An 18,942-nucleotide genomic window follows, 5' to 3' on the forward strand; every position below is an offset into this window, starting at 1 on the left:
TTGAATGCAAGAAAAATTTTAATTGTATCTAGCTAGAAGTACAAGTATATGTTACATGTAAATTTTCTTACATAAATATCATTGGTACATGGAACAACATCAGACCAATTACATTGTTTTAAGTTTCTGAACAAACCAAACTTACTTAATGATTTAATGAATAACAATACTATCCTAAACATACAGGACACAACTCACAACCCCTTACCCTCACCTTTGGTACGAATTCAGTACACGAGACAAGACTGTCAAGTTAACATCAGATGTTCTCCCTGTTCTTCAATTGACATTGATTGCATAAACTTATTTAGTAAATCTTCTTCCTTTTTTTCTTCACTCATGTATGATTCAGAATCATTTGAAGAAACTGAAGGAAAAATAAGAATCTACAATTGTCTGTTTTGGAAATAAAGCTCTAAGTACAACTTTCAAAATGACCTGGCTTATTAATAAGCCTGTAGTAAAGACAAATTGACTGAAATTTTCAAGGCTTTTAGTCACCTCACCCTTCCCCCAAGTTTCTTACTCTTTAAGAGGCACGGTACTGTATTCTAACCAAGTTACTGTACAGCAAATTCTCTTGTTACTAAGTCCTATATTACCATTGATTTTCAAAATCTTTTGGTTGGAGGAAATTAAAGTGGTCGGTTACCTCTTCAGAATCTCCGCATTTTCCTTTAGTTCCTTTTCATCTCTTCCACTGGGGACCACAGGGATTTTCCCCCTACAGTTTCCACTAACTGTTCCTTTTGGAACCTGCCCTTTCCCTCATTTCTTGGATAGGCATGGTATATATTTATAGCAGAGCTGGCTAACACTGTCATACAGTGATGGGATATCAATTCAGAAGGCCTAACTTCCCTACTTCTGTTTTATTGTTTTTTGGTTTTTTTTTTTTTGGAGACCGGAGTGCAGTGGCGCAATCTCATCTCACTGTAAGCTCCGCCTCCTGGGTTCACGCCATTCTCCTGCCTCAGCCTCCCGAGTAGCTGGGATTACAGGCATGTGCCACCACGCCTGGCTAATTTTGTGTTTTTAGTAGAGATGGGGTTTCTCCATGTTGGTCAGGTTGGTCTTGAACTCCTAACCTCACGTGATCTGCCAGCCTTGGACTCCCAAAGTGCTGAGATTACAGGCGTGAGCCACTGTGCCTGGCCAACTTCCCTACTTCTTACCCACCTCCCTACTTCACTATGCTGATAACTAGGAAACTACTTAACAAGATTTAACATTATCAGTTCTCAGGAACACTTCTGATCATTCAGTCTGTCTTCCCTATTTGATTTTGCAGTATTTTGTTCTTGTGGTAGAAGGATCTTTTATGCTGATCCTTCCAAAGTCTGGATTTGTTTGAGTTGCAGCTGTAAAATTTTGATAATATCACCTGCTTGGCTTGCTGCCACTGTTTTGTTGAATATCAAACAAAATGGTATACAGAAGTCCCTTCTTATCCACAGTTTTGCTTTCCAAGGTACAGTATAAGATATTTTGAGAGACCACATTCACATAACTTTTATTACAGTATATTGTTATAAAATTGTTCTGTTTATTGTTTATGTGCCTAATTTATAAATTAAAACTTTATCATAGATATGTATTTATAGGAAATAACAAAGTTTATATAGGGTTCAGTAGTATCCAAGATTTTAGCCATCCACTGAGGGTCTTGGAACATATTCCCCAAGGATAAGAAGGGCCTACTATAAGAGATATAGCCCTTTGTAAACTAACAGATGCTATACAAAATATGCTGTTCATCAAAAAATAGCACTAACTCATAAAAGAAGTGCTATTGCTTGAGAAAGTCATGTTTGTGGTTCTGGGTTGACACTGTAAATATCTTCAGCATTAGAAATACCTTGAATCTTACTCCTTTGAACAGTATGTTCTTTCTTTCTTTTTTTTTTTGAGATGGTGTCTCACTGTGTCACCAAGGCTGGACTGCAATGGCACCATCTCAGCTCACTCCCACCTCCGCCTCCCAGGTTCAAGCAATTCTCCTGCCTCAGTCTCCTGAGTAGCTGGGATTACAGGCGCCTGCCATCACGTCCAGCTAAGTTTTGTATTTTTAGTAGAGATGGGCGTTTCGCCAGGCCAGGCAGGTCTCAAACTCCTAACCTCAGGTGATCTGCCTGCCTCGGCCTCCCAAAGTGCTGGGATTACATGGCGCCCAGCCCAGTATGTTCTTTTAATTGCAAGCGTAAACTATATATATATATTTTTTTTTTTTTTTTTTTTTTTTTTGAGGCTGAGTCTTGCTCTGTCGCCCAGGCTGGAGTGCAGTGGCCAGATCTCAGCTCACGGCAAGCTCCGCCTCCCGGGTTCCCGCCATTCTCCTGCCTCAGCCTCCCGAGTAGCTGGGACTACAGGCGCCCGCCACCTCGCCCGGCTAGTTTTTTGTATTTTTAGTAGAGACGGGGTTTCACGGTGTTCGCCAGGATGGTCTCGATCTCCTGACCTTGTGATCCGCCCGTCTCGGCCTCCCAAAGTGCTGGGATTACAGGCTTGAGCCACCGCGCCCAGCCGCGTAAACTATATTTTACGTTTGGTTTTTTATTTGTGACAATAAAAGTAAATCATTTTCTAAATTTGTTAATATCTTCATAATAGAAATGAAATTGTATTTGGTATAGTATTTTTAAGCATACGATCTTAAAAAATGCATATTGTTAAATTTCCACATTTACCTGTTTGCATGAACAGTTTCCTTGGTCTTCTAAAAATCTTCAGTGACTTACATCTTGTTTTAGATGCATATCCAGTTTTTATCCTATAAGAAAGGGAAGTATCTTAGTTGAAGCCAGCAAAGTGAACAGCTGCCTAGGGCATGTGGAAGACCACACAAATTCATTTTATTAACTGCCAACATCACCAAAAAGACCCTTTCAGCACCCAAATTATCCTGTAATTTCTTAACCTTGACATGTAAAGCTGCTGCAGTGCAATTTCAGTACTCATGCTTCTTAATCTTGTTTCTCTCCCTGTTATACAGTATTCCCCTGTGCAAAACCAACCATATGCTTCTCCTTTGAAAAGTATTTGCATTATTTTGAGGTTGAGTGGGAATCACATTGAAAAGGGCATTCATCCATAACTCTATCTGATGAAGAAATTTTTATAATTCCACAACATATATTCTAAAAGAAGTGGCATATTCTTATCAGTGCAGTAAAGGAAAAGTATGAAAATCTCTCTCGGCTGGGCATGGTGGCTCACGCCTGTAATCCCAGCACTTTGGGAGGCCGAAGCGGGCAGATCATCTGAGGCTGGGGGTTCAAGACCAGCCTGACCAACATGGAGAAACCCCATCTCTACTAAAAATACAAAATTAGCTGGGCATGGTGGCGCATACCTGTAGTCCCAGCTACTCAGGAAGGCTGAGGCAGGAGAATCACTTGAACCTGGGAAGTGGAGGTTGCAGTGAGCCGAGACTGCACCACTGCACTCTAGCCTGGGCAACAAGAGCGAAACTCAGTCTCAAAAAAAAAAAGAAAGTATCTCTCTCTGCTTTTTAAAAGTCCAGCCTATTCTGAATTTAGCAAAGTGAACATATTAGGGAACACAAGCATTAATATCACTTAGCTACCGTTCAAGAGATGGGGAAGGCTAGGCACAGTAGCTCACACCTATAATCCCAGTGCTTTGGGAGGCGGAGGTGAGAGTAGCCCGGCCAACATACTGAGACGCTTTCTCAGCAAAAATTTTTTTAAAATTAGCAGGGCATTGTGGTTTGTGCCTTTTGCCTTAGCTACTTGGGAGTCTGCGGCAGAGGCATTGCTTGAGCCTAGGAGTTTGAGGATACAGTAAACTATATCACGCCACTACACTCCAGCCTGGGTGAGAGAACAAGACCCTGTCTCAGAAAAAAAAAAATTAAACTGAGATGCATTTCCCCCATTTTACACACTAAGAAACAGACCCTTCTTTGTTTCTCACTGGCCGCCAAAGGGAATGCTGTATGAGCATTTCAGGTGCAGATGCAACTGCAATATCAGAAGGCCCCGAGTCCTCTCTCTCCAGTTGGTGTCGCCATGTAGTACAAGGGTAATGCTGTTTCTGTGAGTAACGAGAGCTAAGGCGGCTTCTGTGATGAGTGAGGACACCTGTGATACAAATCACCTCCGTTAAAAGACCCTCTCACTAATTGTAAAAACTAGTGAAAAGCCAACTGGAGGTGCACCTGCCTGACTTTTGTGAGCCGTGCTGAAGTACGTGCATGTACTGCCTCTTCATTAACATCTTCAGATAGTTCGCGTTATAGATTTTAGCAATGCTGCACAGGTAACGCTTCTGGCCTGTGGTGAGGTCTGGATGCTAAAAGACAGAATAAGAGGATTTATAGTCTGCATTGTAGAAGAGAAGTTGGCAGTATTCCTTATCTGAAGAGATGAATGTTCAAGAGAGTTGTGCCAACCGCATTTTACTTAAGCAAATTCAACTACGTTAACGTGACAAAAGAGAAACAAATGGCCATTTAAACAGTGCAAGTGGCTCTGCGTGCCATTCCACTCAGGTGATTCAGATGCCCTCTGAAGTCTGAGAAGCCATTGCTCTAGATGAACAAGGATGGAATGAATCTGCTGTTCTGTCGAGTGTTACTTGCTGTGCGCCTCTGTGTGGGCATCTTGCCTTCTCAAAATGATTTTTGAGGTATAACATGGTACCTAAAAGCAACCCAATTACTCTTAGTCTCTACTAAGAAACATTTTTTCCAACACCACAAGAATAACTGTGTTGGACATTCTGAGGGATAGCATGTTGGTCTCTAATTTTTGTTAGGCAGGAATCTAGACCCAACATGGCGGCGTTACCCAGCGTAGCAGGCCTTTTGTTAAAGACTCCCTTCACCCTTGTACACACCCGCAGATTTATATGTGTCAGAGTTCTGGCTGGGCAACCACACTCCCCCATGACCTGCAGCTCACCTGCATTCCACAAGTTCCTAAACAGCAGTTTTGGTTGACAGTTTCCAAAGACCCCTTCCTTATGACCTTTACTCAACTCCTGCCCTAGTAGTTTCAAGACACCCCAGGCCCTGTTTGCACAACCAGCCTCCCTACCTCTCGGGCTATAAAAAGCCCCTACCCTCCTCCCTCAGCGCGACTTCCTTGGCCCACACCTTTGTACCAAGGAACCTCACCCGCAAGCCCTAATAAAGGCTATTCTCACTGCCATTTGCCTTGTGTCTTCGTTCCCGGTTCGGCTCCAGCCTCAGTTTACCTTTACATTTGGCCCCGAAACCCGGGAGAGATCTTGTCCTTCCTAGGACTGGTGGGCACAGTGAGTCTTATCCCGTGGCCCAACTCAGGATCTTTAAGGCCTACATCAAGGTTGTAAGCAGCATCGTCAACCTGGCCTTTGACATCAGACAACAGGAGGAAGCCATCTCAGCTCTAGCCCAGGCAGCAAGCCCCAGGACAGCAGCAACCCTTTTTCCTGGCTAACCTTAGTCAGAGAAGGGGCTCAAGTGGTACACATGGCCAAGGTACACAACATCTCTCGTTGTTTCTTGTGTGCAGCCTTGAATAAGCCCCCACTGGTTGTGGTTCCCTTACCCAGCCCTTTTAACTCCTCTAACCTAACCCCCTCCTTTCCCCTTCCTGGCTGAACACTACATCAATGAGTCAGGACTAGTAGAAACCAATGTCCTCACTCTAGAAAAGATTTGGGAAAGACTCCACCAGAAAAGGCCCTCACTTAGGTGGTGGCAGGCGTCTGTGGCTGGTTAAGTTCTACCCTTTCTAAGCCCCTTACTAATCATTGGCTTCTTGCTACTCATAGCTCCCTGTGTCCTCCGCTTCATCCAGGACTGCATGAAAGAAGTCTCCCAGGTCACTTTCAGTCAGCTGCTGCTCCACCCCTGTACCCGAGTTCCAACCTCCGAAAAACCCCACGACGACCCGTACCAGCAGGAAGCAGCCAGATGAACACGTCGCCCCATTTTCTTCTTAGAAAGAGGTCAGAATGTTAGGCAGGAATCTAGACCCAACATGGCGGCGTTACCCGGTGTAGCAGGCCTTTTGTTAAAGACTCCCTTCACCCTTGTACACACTCGCAGACCTACATGCATCAGAGTTCTGGCTGGGCAACCACACTCCCCCATGACCTGCAGCTCACCTGCATTCCACAAGTTCCTAAACAGCAGTTTTGGTTGACAGTTTCCAAAGACCCCTTCCTCATGACCCTTACTCAACTCCTGCCCTAGTAGTTTCAAGACCCCCAGGCCCTGTTTGCACAACCAGCTTCCCTACCTCTTGGGCTATAAAAAGCCCCTCCTCTCCTCCCTCAGCGCGACTTCCTTGGCCCACACCTTTGGACCGAGGAACCTCGCCCACAAGCCCTAATAAAGGCTATTCTCACTGCCATTTCCCTTGTGTCTTCGCTCCCAGTTCGGCTCCAGCCTCAGTTTACCTTTACAATTTTGACTTGAGATTTTCACTGTACTTGCTGATTTTAGAAGTTAATGCTCACTTAAGATATAAGATTCCATGGCCGGGTGCGGTGGTTCACGCCTGTAATCCCAGCACTTTGGAAGGCTGAGGCAGGTGGATCACGAGGTCAGGAGATCGAGACCATTCTGGCTAACACAGTGAAACCCTGTCTCTACTAAAAATACAAAAAATTAGCTGGGCGTGGTGGTGGGTGCCTGTAGTCCCAGCTACTCAGGAGGCTGAGGTGGGAGAATGGCGTGAACCAGGCAGGTGGAGCTTGCAGTGAGCCGAGATCGCGCCACTGCACTCCAGTCTGGGAGACACGGCGAGACTCCGTCTCAAAAAAAAAAAAAAAAAAGATGTAAGACTCCACTATACATATATATATATATATATATACACACACACACACACACACACACAAGATTTACTTTACTGAATATGTGGTAAGTTCAAAGAAAAATCAAAATGTTAGAAAAATTTACCCTAATTCACATTGCTCTAGAGATATTTTCAGTAGTTACAATCATTAATGGGATACAGGTAACCATTGTAAAATCCTTATTGCCATTTTCTTTCATTTATTTTTCTTTTTTTTTAAACCCTACTAGTTAATTACTGCCATTTTCTTTACCTGCTTTCTTCTTAATTTTGTAGTCCTTGAGTAAAATCTGTGTGAAGTTGGGTTTTTGTTTCTAGGATGGAACTTTTCTTGAGCATCTCCGTGGTTGGGGCATTAAGCTTCCCCTCAGTAAAGATACATTAGATATGAAGTATCATAAAACCCTGAAAGAACTCTTATGATAAAGAATGTATAATCCTTACATTCATTCATGAGTTTACCCAAAGATATTTATTGACTCCTAGACAATTATACTGCATATGCCTTGTCATCTGCAGTACTTCACCCTCCAAGCAGCTCATCTTCAGTAAAAAGTTCAGCTCTGAATACAAAGAGCATTGGTATTTAAATATGTCCCTGTTAGCATACCTTGAAAAAGGACGCATCCATCATTGATTTAGGGAGGTGGACTGTTTGATTTTGGGGAGTTTTCCATAACTCTTGCAGCTTAGCTGTGTGTGAGTTCACTTTGTATCCATCTTTGATTCTATCTATAGGCAAAGACATCATGTGAATTTCAGAGGCAAAGATCAGTTCAACAAACTGAATTATTAAGATCTAGATATTGACATGTGTCAGTGATTATCCTGGAGTAGTATTGAATATTTTAACTCAGACTTAAATTTGAAGAGACTGTATGATACGACATTTGGTTTTACAGCACACAAACAACATCAAAGATACTTGTAAATATTTTATATATAATACATTATTTTGAACTCAGCTGAGATACAAAGTGTTGACAGTAACTTTATCATGTCAGAAACATACTAAAGAGAAAATATACATGCAGGATTTGTGCTTTAACAATTTACAGTAATTATTATTTAACTTTAGTGTATAGTTTTTTTGCTTTTTTGAGATAATCATGAAACAATCAGTTTCACCCTGTCCCCCAGGCTGGAGTGCAGTAGCACGATCTGGTTCTGCCTCCCGGGTTCACACCATTTTTCTGCCTCAGCATCCCTAGTAGCTGGGACTACAGGCACCCGCCAGCATGCCTGGCTAATTTTTTGTATTTTTAGTAGAGACAGGGTTTTACCATGTCAACCAGGATGGTCTCGATCTCCTGACCTCATGATCCTCCGGCCTCGGCCTCCCAAAGTGCTGGGATTACAGGCGTGAGCCACCGCGCCCGGCCTAACTTTATATAGTTTTTTAAAATCTTTTTTTTTTTTTTTTTTTTTTTTTGAGACGGAGTCTTGCTCTGTCGCCCAGGCTGGAGTGCAGTGGCCGGATCTCAGCTCACCGCAAGCTCCGCCTCCCGGGTTCACACTATTCTCCTGCCTCAGCCTCCGGAGTAGCTGGGACTACAGGCACCCGCCACCTCGCCCGGCTAGTTTTTTTGTATTTTTTAGTAGAGACGGGGTTTCACCGTGTTAGCCAGGATGGTCTCGATCTCCTGACCTCGTGATCCGCCCATCTCGGCCTCCCAAAGTGCTGGGATTACAGGCTTGAGCCACCGCGCCCGGCCTAACTTTATATAGTTTTTTAAAATCTTTTTTTTTTTTTTTTTTTTTTTTTGAGACGGAGTCTTGCTCTGTCGCCCAGGCTGGAGTGCAGTGGCCGGATCTCAGCTCACCGCAAGCTCCGCCTCCCGGGTTCACACTATTCTCCTGCCTCAGCCTCCGGAGTAGCTGGGACTACAGGCACCCGCCACCTCGCCCGGCTAGTTTTTTTGTATTTTTTAGTAGAGACGGGGTTTCACCGTGTTAGCCAGGATGGTCTCGATCTCCTGACCTCGTGATCCGCCCATCTCGGCCTCCCAAAGTGCTGGGATTACAGGCTTGAGCCACCGCGCCCGGCCAGTTTTTAAAATCTTTTTTTAAGAGATGGGATCTTGCTCTGACGCCCAGGCTGGAGTGCAGTGGCATAATCATAGCTCACTGCAGCCTCAAACTCCTGGGCTCAAGTGATTCTCCCGCCTCTGCCTCCCAAGTAGCTGACATTATAGGTGTGAGCCACTGCACCTGGCCTTAAAATTCTATTCTGTATTAGACTAGAGTAACACAAATGTTATCCCTTTGGAGATGTAGTATTAACATGAAAGACTGCAGAAATTTATCAAAATTTATTTTTACATAGTTTCAGTTATTTCATTTTTTGTTGTTGATTTTTGTTTGTTTGTTAGTTTGTTTTTGAGACAGGGTCTCACTCTATTGCCCAGGCTCGAGTGCTGGCACGATCTCAGCTTACTGCAACCTCCACCTCCCAGGTTCAAGTGATTCTCCTGCCTCAGTCCCCCAAGTAGCTGGGATTACAAGGATGCACCACCAGCTAATTTTTGTATTTTTAGTAGAGACAGGGTTTTACCACGATGGCTAGGCTGGTCTCAAACTCCTGACCTCAGGTGATCCACCTACCTTGGCCTCCCGTAAGTGCTGGGATTACAGGCATGAGCCACCATGCCCCGCCTATTTCATTGTTTTAAAACAGTTATGGACAGCATAAAAGAATAAGCTTTTAGTAAAAAATAAAAGTTGAAACATATTCCCAGAAGAATGGGAACTGGTTTTCAGTTTCAGACATACGGAGACTAGTAATTTAGAGTATAAGCTTCATTAGCAGTTTGGGGAAAAACAGTATCTGACAATTAAATCATGAAATGCCTCTTTTTATAATAATACTTCCCTATTCCCTGCACACTCCCTTCTCCAGGCAACCACTGATGTGATTTCTATTACTACAGATTCATTTGCATTTTCTTGAGTTTGATATAAATAGGAATACACAGTATTCATTTTTTGTCTGGTTTCTTTCACTCAATGATTTTGAGATCCATTCATGTCACATGTAACAAATAGTTCATTTATTTTTATCATTGGGTTATCTTTTTTTTTTTTTGAGACGGAGTCTCATTCTGTTGCCCAGGCTGGGGAGTGCAGTGGCGCCATCTCAGCTCACTGCAAGCTCCGCCTCCCGGGTTGATGCCATTCTCCTGCCTCAGCCTCCCGAATAGCTGGGATTACAGGCGCCCGCCACCACACCCGGCTAACTTTTTATGTAGGGAGGGGTTTCACCATGTTAGCCAGGATAGTTTCGATCTCCTGAGCTTGTGATCCACCCGCCTCAGCCTCCCAAAGTGTTGGGATTACAGGCATGAGCCACTGCACTCGGCCCATTGGGTTATCTTCTATTGTATATATGTTTACACTGTTACTTGATTATGTACCTGTTGATAGACATTTGGGTGGTTTCCACTTTTTGTTTATTACAAATAAAACTGGAAAGACACATTTTAAGTTAAAAGTCTGTGGCCGGGTGTGGTGGCCCATGCCTGTAATCCCAGCACTTTGGGAGGCTGAGGCGGGCAGATCACCTGAGGTAAGGAGTTCAAGACCAGCCTAGCCAACATGGCGAAACCCTGTCTCTACTAAAAAATATATAAAAATTAGCCAAGCGTGGCGGTGTACACCTGTAGTCCCAGCTACTCAGGAGGCTGAGGCAGGAGAATCGCTTGAACCCAGGAAGTGGAGGTTGCAGTGAGCCGAAATCACACTACTGCACTCCAGCCTGGGCGACAGAGAAAGACTCTGTCTCAAAAAAAAAAAAAAAAAGTTTGTAGTTAGTAAATTGAATTCAATAAGCACATTTTTGTTTCAATATTATTAATAACAGGCTATTTCAGTTTTGTATTAAACTTTAAATTTAGTTATTCAAGATTTTGGCAAATTGGATACTGCAGGTAAGAGTTATACTTGCATACTGAAGGACTAACTAGTTGACCAAGAAATAGAAAATAATTTGGAAATTGTATTATGACCCTTGGAACTTGTAATCTGTAATAATATGAATGCCAATTTAAGATTTTTTAAAGTTATTTTGGAAATCCTTTTTCAAGTTGTAAATGGGGGCTATTTATGTAAGAATATGTCTTGTGGGCCAGGCGCGGTGGCTCAAGCCTGTAATCCCAGCACTTTGGGAGGCGGAGGCGGGCAGATCACGAGGTCAGGAGATCGAGACCATCCTGGCTAACACGGTGAAACCCCGTCTCTACTAAAAAATACAAAAAGCTAGCCGGGCGAGGTGGCGGGCGCCTGTAGTCCCAGCTACTCGGGAGGCTGAGGCAGGAGAACGGTGTAAACCCAGGAGGCGGAGCTTGCAGTGAGCTGAGATCCGGCTACTGCACTCCAGCCTGGGCAACAGAGCGAGACTCCGTCTCAGAAAAAAAAAAAAAAAGAATATGTCTTGTGTCCTTACTAAACAATATTTCTGAGATGCATATTATATTTTGGACTAACACTTAATTTCTCAATAGCTTGATAACATTTATTTACAGAAAACGAAGCACTTAAAAATAAATAGGCTGGGCATGGTGGCTCACACCTGTAACCCCAGCAGTTTGGGAGGCTGAGGCAGGCAGATCACCTGAGGTTGGGAGTCGAGACCAGCCTGGGCAACATGGTGAAACCTGTCTCTACTAAAAGAAAAAAACCACACACACAAAATACTTAGCCGGGCATGGTGTCACACCCCTGTAATCCCAGCTACTTGGGAGGCTGAGGCAGAAGAATCATTTGAACCCAGGAGGTGGAGGTTGCAGTGAGCTGAGTCACTGCAACTGCATTCCAGCCTGGGTGAGAGTTGAGACTCTGACTCGAAAAAGAAAGAAAAAGAAAAATAGTACGGCAGTGCCTCAAACATTTAAACACAGAATTGCCATATAATCTAATAATTCTACTTCTGATCCAGCAGTTCCAAAAGAACTGAAAGCTGGGACTCAAACAGATTGTTTATCCATGCTCATAGCAGCATTACTTCATAATAGTCAAAAAGTGGAAGAAACCCAAGTATCCATCAACAGATGAATATATAAACAAAATGTGGTATATACAAACAATGGAATATTATTTAGCCTTAAAAAAAAACAAGAGAATTCTGACACATGCTATAATATGGATGAACCCTGAAGACATGCTAAGTGAAATAAGCCAGTCACAAAGGACAAATATTGTATGATTTAACTTTTATGAGATACCTAGAATCAAATATATACAGAGTGAAAGAATGGCGGTTACAAGAGGCCAGGGGAAAGGAAGTATATAGGGAGTTAGAGGTTTTTTATTTTGTTTTTTAATTTTCTTTTAGAGACAAAAAAAATTAAAGTTAATTTTATGTTGCCCAGGCTGGTCTCAAACTCCTGGGCTCCAGCGATCCTCCAGCCCTGGCCTCCCAAAGTGCTGGGATTACACGCACAAGCCACTGCACCCACCTGAGAGTTAGTGTTTTATGGGTATGGAGTTTTAGTTTGGGAAGATGAAAACTTTCTGGAGATGGATGGTGGCAGTGGTTGCACAACAGTGTGAATATACTTAATGCCACTGAAATGTACACTTAAAAATGATTAAAATGGGCCAGGTACGGTGGCTCATGCCTGTAATCCCAGAACTTTGGGAGGCTGAGGTAGGCGGATCACTTGAGTCCAGGAGTTTAAGACCAGCCTGGCCTACATGGTGAAACCCTATCTCTACTAAAAATACAAAAAATTAGCCGGGTGTGGTGGGTGGTGGGGGGGGCACCTGTAATCCCAGCTACTCAGGAGGATGAGGCAGGAGAATTGCTTGAACTCAGGAAGCAGCAGTTGCAGTGAGCCGAGATCATGCCATTGCACTCCAGCCTGGGCAACAAGAGTGAAATTCCATCTCAAAAAAAAAAAAAAAAAATTAAAATGGTAAGTTTTATATTATGTATATTTTACCACAAATAAATAGTTAACCAACCCAAGAACTTTGGAATATACTGCTTGGACTATATGCCCTCAAACAAAAACAGCTCTAAGCAAATACTGATCTCTAATTAATTATTAGGCTTTTTTTGTTGTTTTGTTGTTTTTTAGTTTTTTTGTTTTTTTTAGATGGAGTCTCGCTTTGTTGCCAGGCTGGAGTGTGGTGGCGCGATCTCTGCTCACTGCAACCTCCAACTCCCTGGTTCAAGTAATTTTCCTGCCTCAGTCTCCCAAGTAGCTGGGATTACAGGCACGCACCACCACGGCCAGCTAATTTTTTGTATTTTTAGTAGAGACTAGGTTTCATCATGTTGGCCAGAATGGTCTCAATCTCCTGACCTTGTGATCCACCCACCTCAGCCTCCCAAAGTGCTGGAATTACAGGCGTGAGCCACGGCGCCCAGCCTACTAGGCTTTTTTTTTTTTTTTTTTCCAGAAGCATGTGTTAGCACTTCAGAAACTACTTTTTTATACATCTTAGGACTAAGCAAATAATATATTGTAGTTAACGAGAGTCAGGTCTCACACTTTTGGAGACAGGAGTCACCTATTAATGTGGAAAGAGGAAAGCACAGAATAAACCCTGTTTGTTGAATGGGAATTTGGAGTTAGTAGAAATATTGAAATAGATATGTATGGGTATGTATGTGCTCACAGGTAAATGTACACACATTTCTTTCCCAGCACTGTCCTCGGAGAGAGTCTAGAAGCAATGATAATATATTATAAATAAGCACACCTAGCACCTAGATCTTGGTTTCTACATACTCTTCTCTACTTTAAATATATAAAATTAGAAAAAAAAAAAACAAAAAAAAACAGGGCTCTATATTAGTTTTATTTTGCTGCCATAACAAACACTTTACTGGCTTAAAACAACACTCACTTCTTATCTCATAGTTCTATAACTCAAAAGACTGAGTATAACACGAATTCACTGGGTTCTCTGCTTAGAATCTTCACAAGGCCAAAATCAAGCCATCGGAGTGCCTAGGCTACCATCTGGAGCCTGTAGTGGTTCATTCAGGTTGTTGGCAGAATTCAGTTCCTTACAAAACCAAAGTCCCTATTTCCTTGACATGTGGTATTATAACTGAGGGTTATAACTTAATTTTACCTGCAAACTTGCTCCTGCCATGTAACATAACATATTTGCAGGTTAGAGAGATTAGAGTGTGGACATCTTTGGGGACTATGCTGCCTACCACAGGCTCTTTGGAGAAATGGCTGACGTCAAGGGTATAACAGGGACAGTACAACATTTTGTGCTAAAGGATAAAATGTTCAAAGGACAATGAAGACAGAGAACAAGAACTATCTTTAAAGGGCTCCCACTGGCCAAATCTGGGATAATTTGAGCACCAAAACAAATAACAGATTTAAAGGATTTAACCTATTGACTGGTATAAGAATGCATGTATTGACAATTATATAATAAATACATAAATTGAAAAATGGTAGAGAAAGGGAAGCTCTTCATTAGAAAGTCATCTGAAAAATGTAGAATCAATGATGGAATGAGAAAAAGCACATATGACCAGGCGTGGTGGCTCACACCTGTAATCCTAGCACTTTGGGAGGCCGAGGTGGGCGGATCACAAGGTCAGGAGATCGAGACCATCCTGGCTAACATGGTGAAACCCCATCTCTACTGAAAATACAAAAAATTAGCCGGGCATGGTGGCAGACACCTGTGGTCCCAGCTACTCAGGGGGCTGAGGCAGGAGAATGGCATGAACCTGGGAGGTGGAGCTTGCAGTGAGCCAAGATTGCGTCACTGCAATCCAGCCTGGGCGACAGAGTGAGATTCCGTCTCAAAAAAAGAAAAGGAAAAAGAAAAAGTACATATTTCTAGCCATCTTAATAATAATGGATTTAGTCAAGAATGGATGACAAGGCTGGGTATGGTGGCTCATGCCTGTAATCCTAGCACTTTGGGAGGCCAAGGCGGGCGGATCACAAGGTCAGGAGATCGACACCATCCTGGCTAACACGTTGAAACCCCATCTCTACTAAAAAACTACAAAAAAATCAGCCGGGCGTGATGGTGGGCGCCTGTAGTCCCAGCTACTCAGGAGGCTGAGGCAGGAGAACAGCGTGAACCCAGGAGACAGAACTTGCTGTGAGCCGAGATCGCACCACTGCACCGCAGCCTGGGCGACAGTGCGAGACTCTTGTCTCAAAAAAAAAAAAAAAAAAAAAAAGGATGACAAAACTAATGGATGAAACTTTGAGAAGTAATAGGATATATACAGAGTCTTAAAGTATATCCCCATATACTTTTACCTTTACAAAGGGTAAGAATCATAAGTTTACAGTGGTGAAAGCTCACAGACATCACCTGAACCAAATGATGACAACATTGTCCATAATGGTCTAATGCACAACAGGGGTCTCCTGATATGATGAACCAGGACAAACTCAGCACCACTTCTGTGCTATTCCTGCTAGAAGGACATAAGCTGAATCTCATCGGAGGAAACATCAAACAAACCCAAATTTAGGGAAATTCCACAAAAGAACAGGCCTGGGCTGGATGCAGTGGCTCACACCTGTAGTCCCAACTACTTGGAAGTCTCAGGTGGGAGGATCACCTGAGCCTGGGAGGTTGCGGCTGCAGTGTGCTGTAATTGTGCCACTGCACTCCAGCCTGGGCAACAGGGTGAGACCCTGTCTCAAACAAACAAAACCCCATGGGTCTGTATTCTTCAAAAATATCAATGTCAGCCAGGCGCGGTGGCTCAAGCCTGTAATCCCAGCACTTTGGGAGGCCGAGGTGGGTGAATCCTTTAGGTCAGGAGTTTGAGACCAGCCTGGCCAACACGGTGAAACCCTGTCTCTACTAAAAATACAAAAATTAGCCAGGCATGGTGGCATGTGCCTATAATCCCAGCTACTAGAGAGGCTGACATGAGAAATGCTTGAACCTGGTGGGGCAGAGGTTGCGGTTAGCCAAGGCTGCGCAACAGCACTCCAGCCGGGGTGACAGAGTGAGACTTCGTCTCAAAAAAAAGAAAAAAAGCTAAGAAACACAGAAACATTGACAACTGAACGCTATTCATAAATTTGGATTTTTTTTATTTTTGGCTACAAAGGATATTATTGAAAAAATAAACAATATCTCAATAAGGTCTATAGATAACAGTATTTCAAGTTCTTGATTTTGATAGTTATTTTGTGAGATAAATAAATGTAGTTAAGATAGGCCAGGCGTGGTGGCTCATGCCTGTAATCCCAAGACTTTGGGAGGCCGAGGTTTGCTGATTGCTTGAGCCCAGGAGTTCAAGACCAGCCTGGGCAACTTTGCGAGACCCCCATCTCTACTAAAAATATAAAAATTAGGCCAGACGTGGTGGCTCACGCCTGTAATCCCAGCACTCTGGGAGGCCGAAGCAGGCGGATCACAAGGTCAGGAGATTGAGACCATCCTAGCTAACACAGTGAAACCCCATCTCTACTAAAAGTACAAAAAATCAGTCGGGCGTGGTGGTGGGCACCTGTAGTCCCAACTACTGGGGAGGCTGAGGCAAGACAATGGCGTGATCCTGGGAGGCGGAGCTTGCAGTGAGCCGAGATCACCACTGCACTCCAGCCTGGGCGACAGAGCGAGACTCTGTCTCAAAAAATATATATATATATGTGTGTGTGTGTGTGTGTGTGTGTGTGTGTGTGTATATACATATATATATATAAATTAGCTGGGTGTGGTGGTGCACGCCTGTGGTCCCAGCTACTCTGGAAGGCAAGGTGGGAGGATCACTTGAGCCCAGGAGGTTGAGGCTGCAGTGAGCCATGATTGTACCCCTGCACTCCTGCCTGGGGGATAGAGTAAAAAATAGAGCTAAGATAAATACCCCCACTTTTTTTTTTTTTTTTGGCCAGGAACAAAGTCCCAGTTACTTGGGAGGCTGAGGCAAGAAGGATGACTTGAGCCAGGGAGGTCGAGGCTGCAGTTAGCTGAGATTGCACCACTGCACTCCAGCCTGGGAGACAAAGTGAAACCTTGTCTTAAAATAAATAAATAAAGGAAATACATACTTGGAAGTATTTAAGAAAAAAGAGGGCCAGGTGCCGTGGCTCATGCCTGCCCAGCACTTTGGGAGGCCAAGGCAGGCAGATCACCTGAGGTCAGGAGTTAAAGATCAGCCTGGCCAACGTGGTGAAACCCCGTCTCCACTAAAAATACAAAAATTAGCCAGGCATGGTGACGTGTGCCTGTAATCCCACCTATTTGGGAGGCTGAGGCATGAAAAGCGCTTGAACCTGAGAGACCAAGGTTGCAATAAGCCAAGATTACACCACCGCACTCCAGCCTGGGCGAAAGAGTGAGACTCCGTCTCAAAAATAATAATAACAATAATATCTAGAGTCACTGCCAGTAGTTGGCTATAGTGTTTATTTTAAATATGAATCCTTAAGTTCAGCTATAGAGAGAGACAATCAAGCACTTGCTGAATACTGGCCCTCTTCCCCTCCAATTATAAACAGCAATACACATTCTTCACTGCAGATTAGTGAACTAAGTGTATAAAAAGAAAATAAAAACCTTTAATCCCACAATCTAGTAGTAATTTTTTTTAATTAATTACTTTTTTTTTGAGATGGAGTTTCACTCTTGTTACCCAGGCTGGAGTGCAATGGTGTGATCTCGGCTCACCACAACCTCTGCCTCCCAGGTTCAATCAATTCTCCTGCCTCAGCCTCCTGAGTAGCTGGGATTATAGGTATGAGCCACCATGCCCGACTAATCTTTTTTGTATTTCAGTAGAGACCGGGTTTCTCTATGTTGGTCAGGCTGGTCTTGAACTTCTGACCTCAGATGATATGCCCGCCTCAGCTTCCAAAGTGCTGGGATTACAGGCATGAGCCATCGCGCCCGGCTTTTTTTTTTTTTTTTTTTTGAGACGGAGTCTCGCTCTGTCTCCCAGGCTCACGTGCACTGGCATGATCTCAGCTCACTGCAACCTCCGCCTCCTGAGTTCAAGTGATTTTCCTGCCTCAGCCTTCCGAGTAGCTGGGACTACGGACGTGTACCACCACACCTGGCTAATTTTTTTGTATATTTAGTAGAGACGGGGTTTCACCATGTTGGTCAGGCTGGTCTCAAACTCCTGACCTCAGGTGATCCACCTACCTCGGCCTCCCAAAGTGCTGGGATTAGAGGTGTGAGCCACCGTGCCCGGCCTAGTAGTAATTATTTTAAAACACTTTGATATATTGCCTTTCACAGTTTTTACTAGGCATATATTTGTTTAGAAATTTTTCTTTTATATAACTGAGTCAATCTAATATACTGATAATTGTTAATATTTCTTCTTTTATTTCCCTCCACATCTGGAATATATTATTAATAATTAATTTGTTTTTCTTTTTTACATTTAACTATAATTCAGTAAGAATTTTGGTGAGGAATCTCATGAACTCAGACTGCAACATATTTTTTAAATGACCATATTATTTATTTATATATGTATATATGTACACATATATGTCTGTATATTTTTTTCCTAGGTAACTGTAGTGAATACATATTTACCAAGGAAAAGCAAAGTGAACCCAGGTTTATATCACTGAATTTAAATGAAACATTTAAAACCTATCATAACTACTATAATTAAAATATATGCATACACACACACTCCTAAAGTCAGTTAATGCCAGCTCCTCTCCCAGGGGAAAAAAAGCAATTAGTGAGAGACCTTTGGGGTCTTGTCTTACTTACTCTCTTAACTCCAGCAGAGAAGAGGTGAGTACTTTGAAATCTCTATCCTTTATTTCAAGTGAGAGGAAAACATCAGCACTGAGAAATATTTTATATTCTTTGAAGCTATTCAATTTAGAATTTTTTTCTTCTATCCATGTATAAACCCCAGGCTGTGCTCTGTGCTTTTCAACCAACATCAGTTATAAATACAGTTCTTTTAGGATTCACTGCTAATTTTAAAAATGCTTGATGTAAAATATACTGTACCAACAGACAAGAAAAAACCTTCCTAATTGCTCTTTGAAATCTTAAAGACTAAGTTCATCAGGGATGCTAATATGATCTATTTTTAACTCTGTTGTGGGCTGGGTGCGGTGGCTCATGCCTGTAATCCCAGCACTTTGGGAGGCGGAGGCAGTTGGATCACTTGAGGTCAGGAGTTTGAGACCAGCATGCCCAA

The 18,942-nt window shown here is 43.0% G+C and overlaps 1 protein-coding gene across 1 annotated transcript in view; it reads right to left on the minus strand.

Annotated features, from left to right (window-relative positions):
- The window catches only part of FAM216A (family with sequence similarity 216 member A), a 24,322-nt gene continuing 5,380 nt past the window's right edge, over positions 1-18,942 (minus strand). The window contains exons 3-7 of the mRNA XM_033220633.1: positions 7,423-7,544; positions 4,185-4,314; positions 3,920-4,103; positions 2,688-2,770; positions 1-367 (exon numbers count right to left, since the gene is read on the minus strand). Coding sequence (XP_033076524.1) covers positions 249-367; positions 2,688-2,770; positions 3,920-4,103; positions 4,185-4,314; positions 7,423-7,544 — 638 coding nt within the window. The 3' untranslated portion in view covers positions 1-248. The remainder of the gene's footprint in view (positions 368-2,687; positions 2,771-3,919; positions 4,104-4,184; positions 4,315-7,422; positions 7,545-18,942) is intronic.

Source organism: Trachypithecus francoisi, unplaced genomic scaffold, assembly GCF_009764315.1.
Source record: "Trachypithecus francoisi isolate TF-2019V2 unplaced genomic scaffold, Tfra_2.0 Lachesis_group11, whole genome shotgun sequence".
NCBI lineage: Eukaryota > Metazoa > Chordata > Mammalia > Primates > Cercopithecidae > Trachypithecus > Trachypithecus francoisi.